The sequence below is a fragment of the Perca fluviatilis genome, chromosome 19 (genome assembly GCF_010015445.1).
Source record: "Perca fluviatilis chromosome 19, GENO_Pfluv_1.0, whole genome shotgun sequence".
In the NCBI taxonomy this organism is placed as follows: Eukaryota; Metazoa; Chordata; class Actinopteri; order Perciformes; family Percidae; genus Perca; species Perca fluviatilis.
In genome coordinates, this window is record NC_053130.1 from 22,120,660 (window position 1) to 22,136,686 (window position 16,027).

At 38.9% G+C, this 16,027-nt stretch overlaps 3 protein-coding genes across 3 annotated transcripts; 1 reads left to right on the top strand and 2 right to left on the bottom strand.

The window, feature by feature from the left end:
* Positions 1 to 2,298: 2,298 nt before the first annotated feature.
* Positions 2,299 to 10,274, bottom strand: snx5 (sorting nexin 5). The gene is made up of 13 exons (XM_039783870.1): positions 10,102 to 10,274; positions 8,493 to 8,597; positions 7,836 to 7,946; positions 7,493 to 7,614; positions 7,234 to 7,357; positions 6,743 to 6,838; positions 6,112 to 6,217; positions 5,922 to 5,997; positions 5,741 to 5,780; positions 5,543 to 5,629; positions 4,891 to 5,050; positions 4,707 to 4,792; positions 2,299 to 3,660 (listed from the first exon to the last, which is right to left on the bottom strand). Exons 1-13 carry the CDS (start codon positions 10,135 to 10,137, stop codon positions 3,610 to 3,612), a joined length of 1,200 nt encoding a protein of 399 aa, XP_039639804.1. The 5' UTR covers positions 10,138 to 10,274; the 3' UTR covers positions 2,299 to 3,609.
* A 187-nt stretch (positions 10,275 to 10,461) lies between these two features.
* On the top strand, positions 10,462 to 12,861 carry mgme1 (mitochondrial genome maintenance exonuclease 1). Its single transcript, XM_039783871.1, has 5 exons — positions 10,462 to 11,363; positions 11,477 to 11,696; positions 11,802 to 11,934; positions 12,260 to 12,390; positions 12,721 to 12,861. Exons 1-5 carry the CDS (start codon positions 10,847 to 10,849, stop codon positions 12,758 to 12,760), a joined length of 1,041 nt encoding a protein of 346 aa, XP_039639805.1. The 5' UTR covers positions 10,462 to 10,846; the 3' UTR covers positions 12,761 to 12,861.
* On the bottom strand, positions 12,482 to 15,159 carry si:dkey-76k16.6 (uncharacterized protein LOC566817 homolog). Its single transcript, XM_039783872.1, has 5 exons — positions 14,827 to 15,159; positions 14,523 to 14,633; positions 14,323 to 14,431; positions 13,505 to 13,631; positions 12,482 to 13,377 (listed from the first exon to the last, which is right to left on the bottom strand). The coding sequence occupies exons 1-5, from the start codon at positions 14,902 to 14,904 to the stop codon at positions 12,975 to 12,977; spliced, it is 828 nt and encodes a 275-aa protein (XP_039639806.1). The 5' UTR covers positions 14,905 to 15,159; the 3' UTR covers positions 12,482 to 12,974.
* Between the last annotated feature and the right edge of the window lie 868 nt (positions 15,160 to 16,027).

A 16,027-nucleotide genomic window follows, 5' to 3' on the forward strand; every position in this document is an offset into this window, starting at 1 on the left:
ATTAAACACAACATTTAACGGTCAATATAATGTAGCTCCTCTGCATAATAGAGCATTTCTCCCCTGGTCACTCATTTGAAAACTGTTTTCATGGGCATCCTTGACACAACCTCTCTTCAAACTGCTTAATAAAACAGTTCATGCACGTGTTGCTCATGTCTGGTCACAGACATTTCCTCGTCAGAAATGAACCAACTGTATTGTAAAGAACCTCACATTACTACAACAACCTCAGGTACTTACTTGCATAAACTGCTGTAAAATAAAAATGATCCGTCAGGCACGTGTGATGAAATTAAATACTTGTCTTGTTGGTCTATGCATGCAAATTTGTCCGAATTTTAGATTGTATTGTGTGCATGAAAGCAACAGACCGCCTGAGCAGGACAGGGTACACTGACATAGAAAAGGTTTGGACTCTGGTCCTTTGAACTTTTTAGGGTTGTGTTATTGAAGGAAGAAAATACTTCAGATTGTATAGAACTCCTAAGTGCTACAAAAATCTGAGATTCTCTGAGAATCAGAAAGAATTATGTGACAGAGCTGGTCTGTCTGTCTTTACATTTACTGTATACCATGCAACTCAGGAGGAAAGATATGGATAAAAAGGATTATAAAAATCTGTACCTGTATGCAAATGTTACCTTATGAGCACCAGGAAGAAACATCCTGTTCTCTTTCATTAAGGAAGCATAGACAGTTCAGTTACGTCACCAAGTCTGGCAGGTGCACTTTCTAAAAGGGAGTCCCTTCAGAGGACATGGTTTCTATTTGAGTAGGCCTTCATGCTTCATGCCTCCAGTCCTGCTCCAAGGCTTTCGTTTGCATTTATAATGACCTTTCAGTTGAACAGTATAGAGCTGCGGGACATGAGGCAGGTGCTTTCGCACAGTCAATTTAAGTAAGATGTTGGTTCTTTGCAGGTCATGTATCCATGACCTCCTGCAAAAGACTCAGAAACATCTATATTTCGTGACATAACAGCATGAAAAAGTACATCTGAACCGATTACTTTTCTTCCTATTCTTTCCTGTGTCCTTTAGATGAAGTGTGTGTGACTGAGGATTCTGAAAGATTTGGGATCATAACGATGGTGCTGAATTAATTACTATTATCCAATCACTGATAAGGTTTCCGAAAACTCTGAAAATGTACGAAATCGTACTTATCATACATTTAGAGCATGTAAATGATCTAAGCATGCCTGAGGGGAGATAAAGAAACTCAAAGTCATCATAATAAGTCTTTGAAGCAGGCAGATTTAATCCTTTACACCAGTGCAGACAAGTTTTATTTCTGCTATTAGAGCAAGAACCGGGGAAATTCTTTATCATAATACAGCAGCTATACAAAGGGAACATGAATAAGACTAAATTTAGCACCGATACTTCTCTGTTTCACTCCGATAAACTTAGATCAGTAACGGTAAAGTGAAATAAGCACTCTATACTGTAAGTATATGCCTAGCCTATGGCAATTTAAAACAGACATCTAGGCCTTGTATTACTAATTTCATGTTCCAAAAAGAGGTCTTGTTCTTTGAATCCATCATAGCAATAATTATTTAATGACATGCTTTAAAACCCTTTGCTCTGATCCCTGTTGGCAAACTAACCTGTTTGCACTGATAATGTGTTATAAGCTCATTGGCTCTACATTAGTCTGTGTTTTAATCCAATCAGTGAACTGACCAAAACAGGAGAGGTCAATATTGACAAATGCATCATGGGCAGGTACAGTATATTCTGTTTGTGCACGATTGCATGTACTAGTTACAACTTTCTTTCGCCACGTCTCTTTTAGGTGTAACCTTTGACTGCTCTGAGTAATGCAAAAAAGAATTGCTTAAAAAGCATCATAGATAAAGATATTTATATCAAAAGAGTTTCACATGGGCTGTAGTGTTACTGCAGATTATTTGTTTAGGTCATGTTGCTAAGCGTTATTAATGAATTAAGACATGAAATGTGCATTTTGTTGGTGGAGATTCCCATGAGCGTTCTGGCATTTCCTCAAAGCTTCCCCAATACACCACACAGTCCCATCACAGGGTCCACTGTGGTCAATGGATTTAACACAAACATGCATACAGCTGTTTAAATTCAACAGAGCCCAGCACACAGTCAAACTGAGTGGAAACAGGATCCAGTGGATAGATAGATACTGCCATCTAGTGGTATGATATGGGAGCTTTAAAATTCAGATTCAGTGCATTTTCATACAACAGAAAACGGTTTGTATTTTTGCTTTAAAATAAGTTATAAACCCTCACAACAAATACAGAATGGGACAGATCAATCATGGGAAAGTAGGATTTATTCAATGCCATTATTACAAATTTATAAAAATGCTAATGTTCTGTAAGAAAAGCATAATGTAAAGGAATTCACACAGGTGGAATCCATCAGAAATACATTCAATTTCTTAAAAAACTATAATGCATTTTTAACACTCCACTGAGCCTGGTCATGATTGTAAATTATTTTCCATATTCTTAATAGTGCATCTTTTTTATAACTACTTTAAATAAACAAAAATGTTTAGAGGATCTGGTAAATATATCAGGTCTGATACACACACCATCAATTGCAAAGAGGAATTTAGGGCTAAATAAGGAAACACAACAACATTTACACACTGAAAAGTCAATAGGCAGAGTTGGTTAGGGGGAAGAAGCTGTTGAGAACATGATACATGTAGTGCAGGGATATTGCAAATAAAAGCAAAATGCAGACAAAATGCTAGATGCTCAAATAGCTTACGGTTTGACTTATTCTCCTCACCAATCTCTTCATTAAATCTTGCGTAACTGATGTGCATCTTTGATAACTGTGGGATCTGAGGTTACTTCTTACAAAGAAAAATGTGGGGACCGATCCAACGGTCAACATCTGAGGTGAAGTGCAGCTATTTCAGAACACTAGCAGATGATCTGTCTTGTCTTATAAGTCAGTCATAAGTTTACCTTACTAAAGGTTGGTTTGGTAGAACTCTAATGCCAGGAATGAAGAGCATGAGGATGTTTTTTTTTCAGGCACTAGTTTTGCTTCTGTAAAACTGTTCCATTAGCAAACAAAAAAGCCCCAACTGAATAAGTATTTGAATCATAAAGATTAGGTTATGAGAAGAAGAAGAAAAAAAAAAACATTAAAAGTATTTAAAGTGTAGATGAGAGAAGAGCTTAGAGTCAGAATGTATGGAGGCAAAAATATGATCATAAAGGCAAGATTTGTAATATGTGCATAATGTAAAAATTGAAAAATCAAGAAATTAGGAAAATAAAAGATAATCACCTCTATTGGTGCTGCAAAGAATGGAAGACCTGAATGTTGGCAGCCTAATTCTCTGGAGGCATTCACATCGGGTTAGACTTCCATAAATAATGGAAAAGGATGGACCACGGACCAGAGGACGGGGACTCTGTAAACATGAAGACATTCTGCTTACAAGACACTTGGTCTCGTGCAGGGTTTCAAAGTGGCAGCAGACCCATGGGAGCAGAGATAGGGCTTGGATTCATGTTCATGCAAGGTCCCAGGGAAGCCAGGTTTCCATTTTTCGTGTGACGGGTCACTTGGTGATTGTAAAACAGAAAGACTTGAATACTTGTCAGATGCTCTTGAGCAGGTCAATACATCCCTGCAATAGAGACACATTGTTCTGTGGAGACAGAAGAAAACTGTGTTAATACTCCTGAAGAATGGAGCCTGTTCTGTTCTAAGTCATGAGGACAGCCAATACCTCACCAAATAAGACATTTAAATGCACACACTTGTATCCCAGTATTAGGTTTTTGAGTATCCTATCTAATGTGTTTGCAAGTGTAGACAACATCTCTTACTTATGGAAACCTGAACAAATCGTTATCCTAATTTTAAAGTAAACCAAATAAGCCTGCTGGGTGATTTTGAAAAGAAGAGGGGATGCTGTGCACTCTAAACACCATCACCTTGACACAGAGAACTCCACAAAAAAGGTTCTAAAGTGCATTAACAAAAAGGTGAGCAAAAATCACACAGAACAGACTCACTGAAATGAAGCTGCAAAGACAGTGGTTATAAACCTGAATAATACTATAATCAGGTAGAGAGGGATTTGGATAATAGGGGCAGTGAAAAGGATCAAATACATTTGTACATCTTTATTAATTTAAAAGCCCTTTATTTTGGTGATTTATAATTACGCCTCTTGGGGCATTCAAGGATAAGTTTATTTGCTCAGTATACAGAAGTGTAAATAATGAAATGCACCAAAAAGAAACTGGGCGGTGTGTTAAACTTTATTTCTAAATTATCCAATGTTTACAACTTCCAGTCACACACTGGCAGCATTATGTTGGGTCTCACACCTCACCATGTCACTGAAATGTTCCGTTTTCTGCAAATGACTAACTGTTGAATCCAAACTAAACCAGTGCTGACCAGATAGACAACAACTGCTTTTGCATTCTCAATTTTATTATACATTTCACATTAATGATTTTATAATTTTTTTTATATGTATTACATTTGATGATGATATTTGATGATGATTAAGATATTACTGCTGATGATGTAGATTGCAGGTGCATGTGAGATTAATAAATGGCGGTGTATTCAAACTTAATTTACATAACATTATAGACACAAAGTGTATATGCCTATAGGAATGTTATGAGTGCATTTTTCATCAGTGTAAAAAGGGGTCAGCTGTATTGTGCTGCTCACCTTGGCATGTTTTATCTCCAGCTCAGCCATCTCTATGAGGTTCTTCCTGAAGGCCACAACACGCCTTCCCTTGAAACTGGTGAGTTCTATGAGGATAACAGTTTCCAGTTAAAAAGGTGCATCTATGCACACAAAAAAACAGGTACAGAATGAGCCTGCATGTCTTCTGCAAGGATGCACAAACCTTTCTTCCCAGACTCTGAGAGCTTGTCAAATTTCTGCAGGCACTGCTGCTGGTGCTCCTCTGCCTGGGGAACGTCCTTGCTCTTCAGACGAGCTTTATCCAAAGCCTTGTTAGAGTTCTCGTAGTCAACTAAAGCCCGGGCTCGCCTGTACAGAAGGTCCTGACATGTTCCAGATAGTTTAACATGTGAAATAAAAGAATGGGGAGAGAGAGAGACAGAAAGAGAGAGAGAGAGAAAGAGAGAGAGATAACTTGCCTTCATTTGGAAAATATCGAGCAATCCAAAAATCTAAATTTCATGTTTGAAAAAGACAGAATATTATTGTTCCCGAGAAATACATGCACTTCTGTTGTGTGTAAGATAGTTTCTTACTGCTCCTCAAATGCAATAAATACTAAATTAGTCCTTATGATGAATCTCTAATCCCACGTTGAATGGAAAATGGCTGCCTTGCTTTTACCCATAAATCTTCATTCAGATTTACTTATAAAGGACAATGAGGATTGATGCTGAAGCCCTGATCAGTGACAAATAGCACAGAGTGTTTGATAATTCAATGGGTCGCATAAAGTGTTTGAAATGCAGCAACATGTGAACTTCATAAATGTGAATCTGTATCTTGTGTGAAGGCAGAAGGTAAACATGTCTCACCTTGGCAGCCTGAATGTCTCTCATGTAATATCTTAGCAACTCTGTGAGTTTCAGCTCCTGGTCAGACGCTACTCTTCCCTCCACTTTCTGCACGGACACAAATAAAGACATATGGTAGCTACCACAATGTATGTATAATTCAGAACTAATATTTACAAAAGGTGTCTCAAGTTTGTTGGTAACTGAAGTTCTACTTACTCTGAGCTTCTCAAACAGGTCAGACAACTTCTCCAGATGCCTAATAAAAAAGTAAAGCCATAACATGGAAAAGTCTGCAACGACGTCTTTGCTAATGCGATTTAATACAATTAGCATGCAAATATGATCACAATCCAGCTTATGAAAATCAACCATACAAGCACTGATTTGTTGAGCTCACTTTTTATTTGCTGTGCTATCATCAGCAGAGAGGCTGTTCAGAGTGGCAGAGATGTGAATGTAATCATCCGCAATATCTGCAATAACAGAAATTAGCAATCAAAATGAAACAAATTCCAAAATACAAATTAATTTGTTCTACTCATCTCAAAATCAACGTTAATGTGGTAATGTAAAAACCCTTGACATACTTTTGTGTGAGCGAGTCATCTTCTCTGCTTTGGCAGTGGAATCTTTTATCTTGCTGTAGTAGTCAAGCAGGAATGTCTTCTCCTGCTCAAAAAAGTCATCCACTTCCTGTGTAGGACACAAACACACATGCAAAGGTAATTGGGGATATGGCAACTAGGACATTGTGTCTTTATTACATTACATGTCATTTAGCTGACGCTTTTATCCAAAGCGACTTACAATTAAGTGCTTTCAACTGTGAAGGTTCAAACTCGAGACAACAAGTAGTAAGTGCAAGTACATTAGCTTTAAATAAGCAAAGCTACAAAGAGACATATGAAAGTGCAGGTTCAAGAATTTTTGTAATTTTTTTATCCGAGGTGTAGTCGGAAGGGATGCGTTTTCAGCCTTCAGCGGAAGATGTGTAGGCTTTCAGCCATCCTGATTTCGATGGGGAGCTCGTTCCACCATTTGGGAGCCAGGACAGTGAACAGTCTGGATTTCGTTGAGTGATTAGTTCTCCCTCGCTGTGAGGGGGCAGCCAGCAGGTTGGCTGATGCAGAGCGAAGTGGGCAGGTCGGGGTATATGGTTTGACCATGTCTGTAATGCTGCCATGCATGTAATGTAAGCAGATTATGCATGAGCCTCACCTTTATTCCTGAGATAAGGACCTCATCAGCGGACTTCACCATGTTTTTAAAGAATCCTCCAAACATTTCCTTGGCGTTCTTTCTTCTCACAGTGAGCTAAAATGACAGAGTTTAGAAAGGGTACATGTTAAATCTATGAGATTTATTTGTTTATCTGTGTAAGTTTATTATATGTTGTTGTGGGAACTGAGTAAGGACTGAAGTAAGGTCTGTGATTGCACATTGCTTTTGTATCATTAATGTGTCACAATATGGTCCACACATAAATGCGGCCTATGCTATTTATCAGACTAGTACATAGGTATATAAAGATTTTAACTAAGTTCCGTTAACAAACACCACAGCCACTGACTGACAAAGACTACAGAGATAGGCATAACTGCTGATCATAGCAGGATGTAAGCCATGTGTCACAAGTGTCCAGTAAACTCGACTTCCTCTTTTCCAACTGACAACTCGGGAAAAGGAAGTCAGCATTATGGGGAACTCACATCCTGGTCATACTCTAAGAAAATCTGGAAGTTTCTGTCTTTGCTTAAATTGGGGTGAGAGGACAATCTCTGCAGGAAGACTTCATGCACTTGGACAGTTTTCTTGAACACAGCCAGGTACTCACTGAAAAGAAAACAGACACAGCAAGAAGAGGTTTATGTATAACAATAGGTCACTGACTTTTGTAAAGGTTCTTACATGACCCCGTCTAAAGAATACAAAGCAATCGATGGTGTTTTGTATGAGTGTCACACTCACGCCTCCAGCTCTTGCTTCATTTTAGTGTACTCCTCCTTGGTCATAGTGGCTTCACCTTCCCCCAGTTTGTGCATCTTCTCTCTTGGGCTCTCAAAGTCAGGCTTTGGGGGCGCTGGAGGAATCTATGAAAGATAAAGCAGGAAAGAAATTACTTTGGATTCATGACAGCAAAAAATATTTTTCGAGAGGAGGTTCGATTCTTGAATTACACATAATAACAATAAATCTGTGGGTCTGTGTTTAAATTTCTCCTTTTTTCATTGAGTACACTTTCGCCAAAAAAACAAATAGTGACAGCCTCTGCCCAATTATATGAGTCATGTCTGCAAATAGTCGAACTTACTATTAGGCCGGCATAGTCCTCTGTCTCAACCAGAGTGTCATGTAGCCAGATGAAATCTTCATGTTGCCTGGGAACGGAGAAGTCTGGCTTCTGGAAAGAGCTAAGTGTGGTCTGAAAACAAACTTTGTTTAATAGTATTTTGGAAAGAAAACTGTCAACATATCAGCAAATACCCTTATAGAATTTGTTAGGAGTAAGTTTATGCGTTGGGGTTAGGGCTAGGTTATCGCGAATGATTTCCCGAATTGATTCTGATTCACAAGGTCCTGATCTGATTACATTTACGGTTCAATTCAATATCAATTCGGTTAGGGAAATTTCAGTTATAATACCAATTTAGCTTGGATATAAAAGCGATTCTCAGAGAGCTTTAAATTGTAATTGTAAATTGTACAAGCAAGAAGCAACCCTCAAATCTTTTTTATAATGCATTAGGTTAATGTTTACATTAAGAACTGCCTCCAAAAAAAACAAAAAGTTTGTTTAAAGTACTTTTTACTTAACAGGATTAACATGACAGTCCTAGATAAGGCATATATTGAAAGATCAATTTCGGGATTTATTAATTAATATCAGATCACTCAAAGATCAATATTAATTGGAGAATCGATTATTTTAACCCAGCCCTAATTGGAGTCCAAAACTTTTTTTTTTTACCTTTGTATGGACAGTAAACTTCACTTTGTCCCTTTCACAGAGTGCATCAGGAATGTCAATGAGAAGAGAGGCATCATGGTTTAGATCCACAGACACAGAGCGCATCTAAGGAGATAGAAAACACCAAGCTTATCAAAAAAAAATTTAGCTGGGTGATCTTATGGTATACACAAAAATATCACTTGCCCTGTACAATTGCCATTTTTCTTTGTTTGTGGACACTTTGAAGAAATATCCAGCAACTCTATTGTCTGATCATCATTCTGGACTAAATCATAAATGCCATTTGATTTAATTTATTTTGGTTTCATTTGACAATGTCTCTCTGGCGCTTCTGTGAGGTACTGAGAATTAGCAATATTTAGATTTAACATATTTAACAGTATCAGAAAAAATCTTAGCTAGTAACACAGCAATACAAATTCTCAGTATCTGGAGTTGTTCCTAGCTTGGCAATTTAAAAATAGTTCAGAGGAATGTTCTGTTAGCAGCTACAATGTTGAGAGCCCAAAGCCATCACCCTCCATCTGATACCAATCCTGACTGGCTACAACTTCACTGTAAGGAGGACAAACTTAAATTGGAAGCTAGATATACCTGGGACATGGGTCTTAATCCACAGAGCTCGTTGGTACATTACAAAAACTTGCATAATGCCACTTCAAAATCATTATTCCATGAGTTTAGAGCTTGAAGTGTCTGGGTGGTGTTGGGTAAAAGGTCTGGAGGCATAGTTAGTTTTGGATCTTACAGTAGGCACAGATTCTAGTCCGGCTTTTGCTGAAGGCCTGGTTCCATACCCTTATTGATCTGTCATAGTATGGCATAAGAGGAAACATAGTCTTCTATTTACACTATCTTGCTGATGAACATACCTTGCACTCAGTTGTCGGTTTAATAGGTAGTTTTGTTTTTAACTGTTTTAGAGGTGTTGATTCCACTTTGCGGTCATTTTACGGTGGAATTTGTAGTCCTACCTTATATTATTGATAGAAATGGGAGGAACAAAATGTTAGAAACTTCTCTAATGTGACACAATACAACAGCACCACAAGCTAACGTTACACCCTCCAAATTGACTATTAAGTTGAATTAACACCTTTCAAAAACAAAACCTGCAAAATGAAATCAAGAAGGCTATGATAAAGTTATTAAGACACCTGTCCGAATGCTAACCGTTTTAGCTCACTAGCTACAACTCCACAGAGTTATCACAGCGTGCTGGACAGATGTGCAAAACAGTCAAAACACAATAGAAGAGATAAATGAATGCCGTACAGACAAACGTTATGTCACTTTTACGTTACGTGTTGTAATGAACAATAACCGTTAACCGTTGCATGTTTTAACACTTTCAGTATGTTAGGTAAAATTAGCAAACAGCACTTTCCCCCTTGCATTTAAATGCAGTTTGACACAAATGGACGCTACCCACTTCTTGATAGCTTTATCGATAAAACGCTCGCTAGCTTTAGCCAGAGGCTAGCTAGCTATGCAGACAGAAAACAACACAAGTTAGCCGCAATAACTTAACGTTAGCTACCTGAATGCTAACGTTGCCAGGTCTGAATGTTGGTGCAATTTACATTCCAAGACCCATTTAACTTACCTTTTCTTTATTACTTTCGTCTATGGTGGATGTCATGATGGGACTGAAATCGGCAGAAGGGCAAGAACAGGCCAACAACCCAAATAACAAAACTATATGCAGGAAGCTCTCCCTCTGCTTACTGGTTAGCTGCCTGAGCTGTCAAACGTTTTTTTTTTCTTTCCAATATCGCCCCCATCACATGCCCCATCCTGCTGATGACAGTTTAAATCCCGCCTTTAAATACATTTAATTGGATAACTTCGAAAGTACAAATGCGACGATTGGATTTGATCCAAATCACTCATACCACGTTTATGCATGTGGTTTCATAGAAAGGCTCTACGATAACTTAGCGAAAACAGCGATGTTACATTTTGTTATCATTACGCAACGGACAGATGAGGCGTAATAAGCGTAACAAGTGAAAGAAAGTAACTAAAATTAGTACCTCCGGCTCAATAACCACACGGATGTATTTCAATGATACACTGCACATTATGGGTAATGTAGTTTCTACCGGTACAAATGCAGTCATACCCGGAACTACACTTCCTAGTTACGGAAGTAATAGAGAAACAGTTGTGTTCGTTTGGACAACGAGTTACTTTCTTTGGGACATGTTGGGGCAAGTACCGTCACCCAAATGAAGGCAAACATCTTCGTTGTAATGTTGCTGTTAAAACACTGAAACAACTGTACGTAGGCCGTTGTTTAGCGAATAAGTCATTGCCTTCTACGAGCTTGTTGTGTGAAAGTGGTCACAATGTACATTCTTAAACGCGTGGTGTGCGCTGGAGGCACCATTGTCCATCAATGCACCTCCCTCACTGTGAGGAATTTCTCTGCTTGCTATTGCCTAACATCCCCAAAGAGACACAGCCCGTACAGCTCAGTGGACTGTGAGCGCTACTCTTCCCTTGTAAAGTCTGTAATGTCATCCAGGGTCAGTTCCCAAACCCCTGAGACCCTGCTAACGGAGGATGAGCACATCTATGGACCTGTTGTCAAAGCTCAAACGCCTTCCTCAAGACCAGAAATGAGTGAACCCAAAACCCTTCATCCATTCGTACGCTGCGAAGAGAGTATAGAAACAGAGGAGCCAGAGACAGGACCTCCAGCCCGGATTTTGTTAAACCGGGGCCAGGGCAGATCATTCGTACCGAGTGTGACGCGCATTCTTCAGCAGACGCTTTCCCAAGAGCAGATCTTCTACCTGGAGAGGTGGAAGAGGAAGATGATCGCAGAGCTTGGAGAGGAAGGCTTTAAAGAATACAGTCAGAGTAAGTTGTGTAACATCAACGTAAGCTGCTATTAAATGATGTGTGGTGTGTTAACTTAGATGCAGGGTTTGTAGAAACTGGGAAGTGACCAAACGTTGTTGAACTCTAATCAGATTTATTTAGGCAAGGGAAGCTTTTCCATTCAGCTTTGGAGGACATCCTGACGTCAGGTGCAACATGGAAGAACAAAGAGTATCCACCTGAGGTACAGGGATACATGGAGAGCATCTCTCACGTACTGGAGGACGTCAGTGCAGTGAGAGCTACTGAAAGCACTGTGCAACACGACACACTGAACTATCTGGGAATTGTGGATTGTGTTGCTCGCTACAGGTAAATATCCTGACTTGCAGAAAAAGTAGACTCTACTTTTTCCATATTAGACTTGATATTTCTTACTACCTCCACTGCACTCACAGCCCAATTTCTTGTCTGCAGGGGTGTACTATGTGTTATTGACTGGAAGACTTCAGAGAAGCCCAAACCATTCCTGAGCAACACATATGACAATCCTATTCAGGTGGCAGCCTACGCCGGGGCTTTGAACAAAGATGGAAACTACAAATACCAGGTGATCTACTGAGTTATCGCTTTGGTGATCTTTTAATTCTCTGCTTTTCACCCAGATTGACAGAACTGTCTCTCAGCCTGAAGTCAAATTATGTAGAACTAATAGTAACTAATAATAACTAATTAAATACTGACAGTTAATCCTTAAAGCTGCATGTGTCAGATAAGAATGTCAGTTTAAGGGTGTTGGCTGTGAGCGTAGTAAGAAATATAGATATAAAAAGATAGATTATAGAACGTTACAAACATTATATTTGACTGTGTGTGTGCTACACTGTGTCACACAAAAGAACAACCTCCTACCCACTGATATCTCCTCATTGCAGGTTGAAAATGGACTCATTGTAGTAGCCTACAAGGACGGCTCACCTGCCCATGCTCATCAGTTGAGCTCAGAGCTGATGTTGGAGTACTGGAAAACTTGGTTGGTTCGACTTGAAAAGTTCACAGAACAAAGGTAAAGCAGTAAGCATTTTTTCAATCTCTCAATTCAATTTCCCATTCGTTTAGACAAGATCATTGATTTTATTCAGAAATAAATGCATTAATACGGTTTGATTATGTTTTTATTAACCTGATCCTAAACATCACTTTGGGCTGCAGTTACTTATGGTGGCAGTTTCTCATTATATTTGACATTTTATAGACCAAATTATTAATATAAAAAATATTCAATAATGTGCATCGGCATTACCTGAAGCTCTACCTAAGTTTTAATTCGATTTACACCTAGCACCACAGCTATCTGGATGATAACTACAAAAAGTTTTTCTTCCTTTCATTTTAGATCCAGTCCTGCATCAAGTGTTTTTGTGGAAAAGAGATGAGATGTGTGAAGAGAGGTCTTTAAGGCCATGTCCATGAAGCAGGTCATTTCAGTTTAAGGCAACTGAAGCTAAACTGAAAATATAGCATGCTCCCATGCAGTAGGAGGGTAAAAACATACGCCTTTTAACCTTGATTTCTGACTAGCATTTTTATATAATCTTTCCTATTTTCAATGCTGAGAGCAACTTTTATGGGGCATCTTCTTTGAGGTATTTAAAAAGAATCATTGAATCCAAACCAGGCTTCCCTGTATGAGGGGTCCTCAATGAAGCCCAGTTTTTTAAAGAGCCTGTAGGAAACGTCGTTCTCCTCCTCTATGAAGCAGTACACCGGGTAGCCCTGAGCGTGGAGTCTCTTGGCCATGGTGCTGACCAGGACTTTGGCGTAGCTTTTCCCTCTGTGCTCTGGCAGAGTGTACAATATGCCCATTGCACATGACGCATAGGTCAGGATCCAGGACACAGGCGTTCTTTCTGCGTCCAGCACGCAGCAGGAGGGGAAGTTTGCTATCATGTTCCGGATCATCCTGGCCGCGCCCTCGTTCTTTCCAAACTTCCACATCTGATTCACCAAGCCGACGTGCGATTCATCCAGAGAGCTAAGTGAGATCCCGGAGCTGATGCAGAACAGAGCAGATGGCTTTTCAGAGCAGATTCCTGCTTTATTGATGAACTACTAAACCTAAGATAATGATTTAGTCACACACTAGACACTGAAGATATCACTGGATAGCTAGGCTCTACCTGTCTATAGAGGGAAGGTTGGATACATCCTCCAGTATCATCATATGGCACACTGCCAGTTTGCTGCTGGACACGTCTTTTTCTGATGCCACTGCTTTGAATATCTCCAAGTGGCAAAGATTGATTCCTTGATATGAAGAGAAAAAAAAGCCAATAAAAAAAAAGTGTGGAACTTCATTTTGTATTTGTATTTCTTTTCACTTGAAAATGTATTATTTAAACAGGATTAAAGGTAAGAAAGTAAGATTTCAACCTCGCTTTCAAAAGCCCAAACGTACAAATATAGATGTGTTTGGAAGATGTAAAACATCACAAACTTGCTCTGATATTTTGGAAAAAGCCGTTAAGTATGTTTTTACATAGTCCTCTTAGAACTTCTCCTTTCTTATTAACCTATACGTGTTGAGCACTTTGCTCAACGACAGCTCTCCGGCTGTATAATCAAGATGGTAGATGGCACTACGCTACTGTACTTTGCCCTTTTTGTGGTGTAGGAATATGACATAAAATGGTGGTATGATATGCCATAATAATGGGAGGACTCTAAACACAAAAGAAAAGATAAAACCCAAAGCTAAATTTATACCCGAAAGGCAGCAGTGCAAAAATCACATTGAATAGAATATCAGGTGCCTGGGTTTTGTAACCTCCTTTCCATTATGTCAATGATCATTTAATAGGACATTCCTAAATCAAATAAAAATACAGTTACTATACAGTACAAATTTAAGACTGTGAAGATCAGTGCATTAATGCCATGACCGTTTTTCAATAATCATAGGACCACTAGATACAATGAAAAGAACAAAAGTGCTTACCAAGACAAAGGTACTGGGTCCAGTCAATAACAGAGGACTTCCTAATTGTTTCTTCGAGAATAGCTTCATCTTTAGCAAAAACCAGTGTGTCTTTAAAGCGATCACCCTTCTGTAGGAAGAGAGATATGTAAATATACTGAATGCAGAAATGCATGTATGTATACATACATGCATATTAGTACACATAGATAAGTAGTTACCTGTTCGTATTGTGGTTTGCAGACAATGACTTTGAACTCTGGCCATCTGTCCACTAAAACCCTCACAGAGTCTGATCTGACTCTGTTTCTGAGGACCAGAAAACCATAAACCTTAAAAATGAAATAGTTACATTGTAATCCAAAGAATGGTTGGATCAGTTATAGGCAGTGAATATAGTAAACTACGTTGTCAAGCAAACACAATAATAATAGCCTATTACCGGTAGTCATCGACTTTCAATAGGCTGTATATTGTAAGTTAATGTTATGTATATAGTAAATCTCATAACGGGACTGAACACACCTGTTGTGACCGAGGTAAATATCTTTTCAGCTGGGTCTCAGTCACTTTCAGCTGCTCTCCGGTCAGTTCCATCGTCATTTCTGGTGTAATCTTTCCAGTCTGGAATATCAAGAAACCGGTACCGAAGTTGTTAGGGACATTGGGAGCGCAGCGTTCCTGTGAATCAATGCAAACTTCTTTTCAGGCTGAAGTGGACTTCCGATTCGCACTTTCGACACGTTTGAGTTGTGGGGTGGGGTGGGGTGTCCCAGTGGTGTAGTCTACGTGATACGCAGGTATACGCAGTAGGCTATACTCACTAAGAAAGCACCAGGATTTCCACATACCTACTTCAAAATGCCCAATGACACACAACAACATACTTTCCATTATATTTTTGATATATTTTGAATTGTCATCTGTGTTTTTCTTCTTCGCATAGGCTAAATTAAGGTATTTCCACCGTAAATTGGTGAAAGAAGTTATCCGAATGCAGGAAATGAAGTCTTTGACGCTCAAAATATCCCTGGGGGAGGACAGACCACCCACTATGATTATCCCCCCTTCCACAAAGGCAGATTCTGGCCCATATGGCCAATATATTTATATACAGTACAATATACCCACTACAATACGACTACACTGGCCGGTGTCGGGGGAGGGGGGGGATCACTTCCATGTTCTCTATTCTGATTACTTAATTATTACATTGTAAAAAAAAAAATACTCTGCTACAAGTAAAAGTCCTGCATTCAAAGCAATGACTGTATGAAGTTCAAAATCAAGAAAAAGTACAAGAGTATTAGCATCAAAATATACTTAAAGTAGCCTGCTGAAAGTTAAAGTACTCATTATGCAGAATGACTCCTTTAAGATTGTTATATATCAGCCTTGTTATAACTTTGTCAAAGCATGCTTTGACAGTGTTGAGTTTAAAAAAAGTTAAAACAATGTTGATTTTTGATATCAATGTACTTTTATGTTTTGATTAATGTAGGCCTACGCTGCAGCTGGGTAAAGCGAAAAGGATTGTATCACTACTGTTTGACCTAATTAATAGCTTTCTGTTTTATACTGATTCCTAAAGTTTCTCAAGATAAATTAGATCATGTCTGTGTCTGTCACTTAGCATACTCTTTGTCTCACGGCAGGAAGAAACCTTTTGTTTATCCGTCTTGGAGCCAAACCCCTGTTGTCGTTCTGACTTGATTAGAACAAAAGA

Bases quoted from the DNA above. Each gene is read 5' to 3' on its own strand.
- snx5 (XM_039783870.1), bottom strand. From the start codon at position 10,137: ATGACATCCACCATAGACGAAAGTAATAAAGAAAAG. The intron at 8,598-10,101 runs GTAAGTTAAATG...CTATCTCCTTAG, and splicing joins ACGAAAGTAATAAAGAAAAG to ATGCGCTCTGTGTCTGTGGA. The intron at 6,218-6,742 runs GTGAGGCTCATG...TGTCCTACACAG, and splicing joins TCCTTATCTCAGGAATAAAG to GAAGTGGATGACTTTTTTGA.
- mgme1 (XM_039783871.1), top strand. From the start codon at position 10,847: ATGTACATTCTTAAACGCGTGGTGTGCGCTGGAGGCACCATTGTCCAT. The intron at 11,697-11,801 runs GTAAATATCCTG...TCTTGTCTGCAG, and splicing joins GATTGTGTTGCTCGCTACAG to GGGTGTACTATGTGTTATTG. The intron at 12,391-12,720 runs GTAAAGCAGTAA...CTTTCATTTTAG, and splicing joins GAAAAGTTCACAGAACAAAG to ATCCAGTCCTGCATCAAGTG.
- si:dkey-76k16.6 (XM_039783872.1), bottom strand. From the start codon at position 14,904: ATGACGATGGAACTGACCGGAGAGCAGCTGAAAGTGACTGAGACCCAG. The intron at 14,634-14,826 runs GTGTGTTCAGTC...TTCATTTTTAAG, and splicing joins ATTTACCTCGGTCACAACAG to GTTTATGGTTTTCTGGTCCT. The intron at 13,632-14,322 runs GTAAGCACTTTT...CTTCATATCAAG, and splicing joins GACCCAGTACCTTTGTCTTG to GAATCAATCTTTGCCACTTG.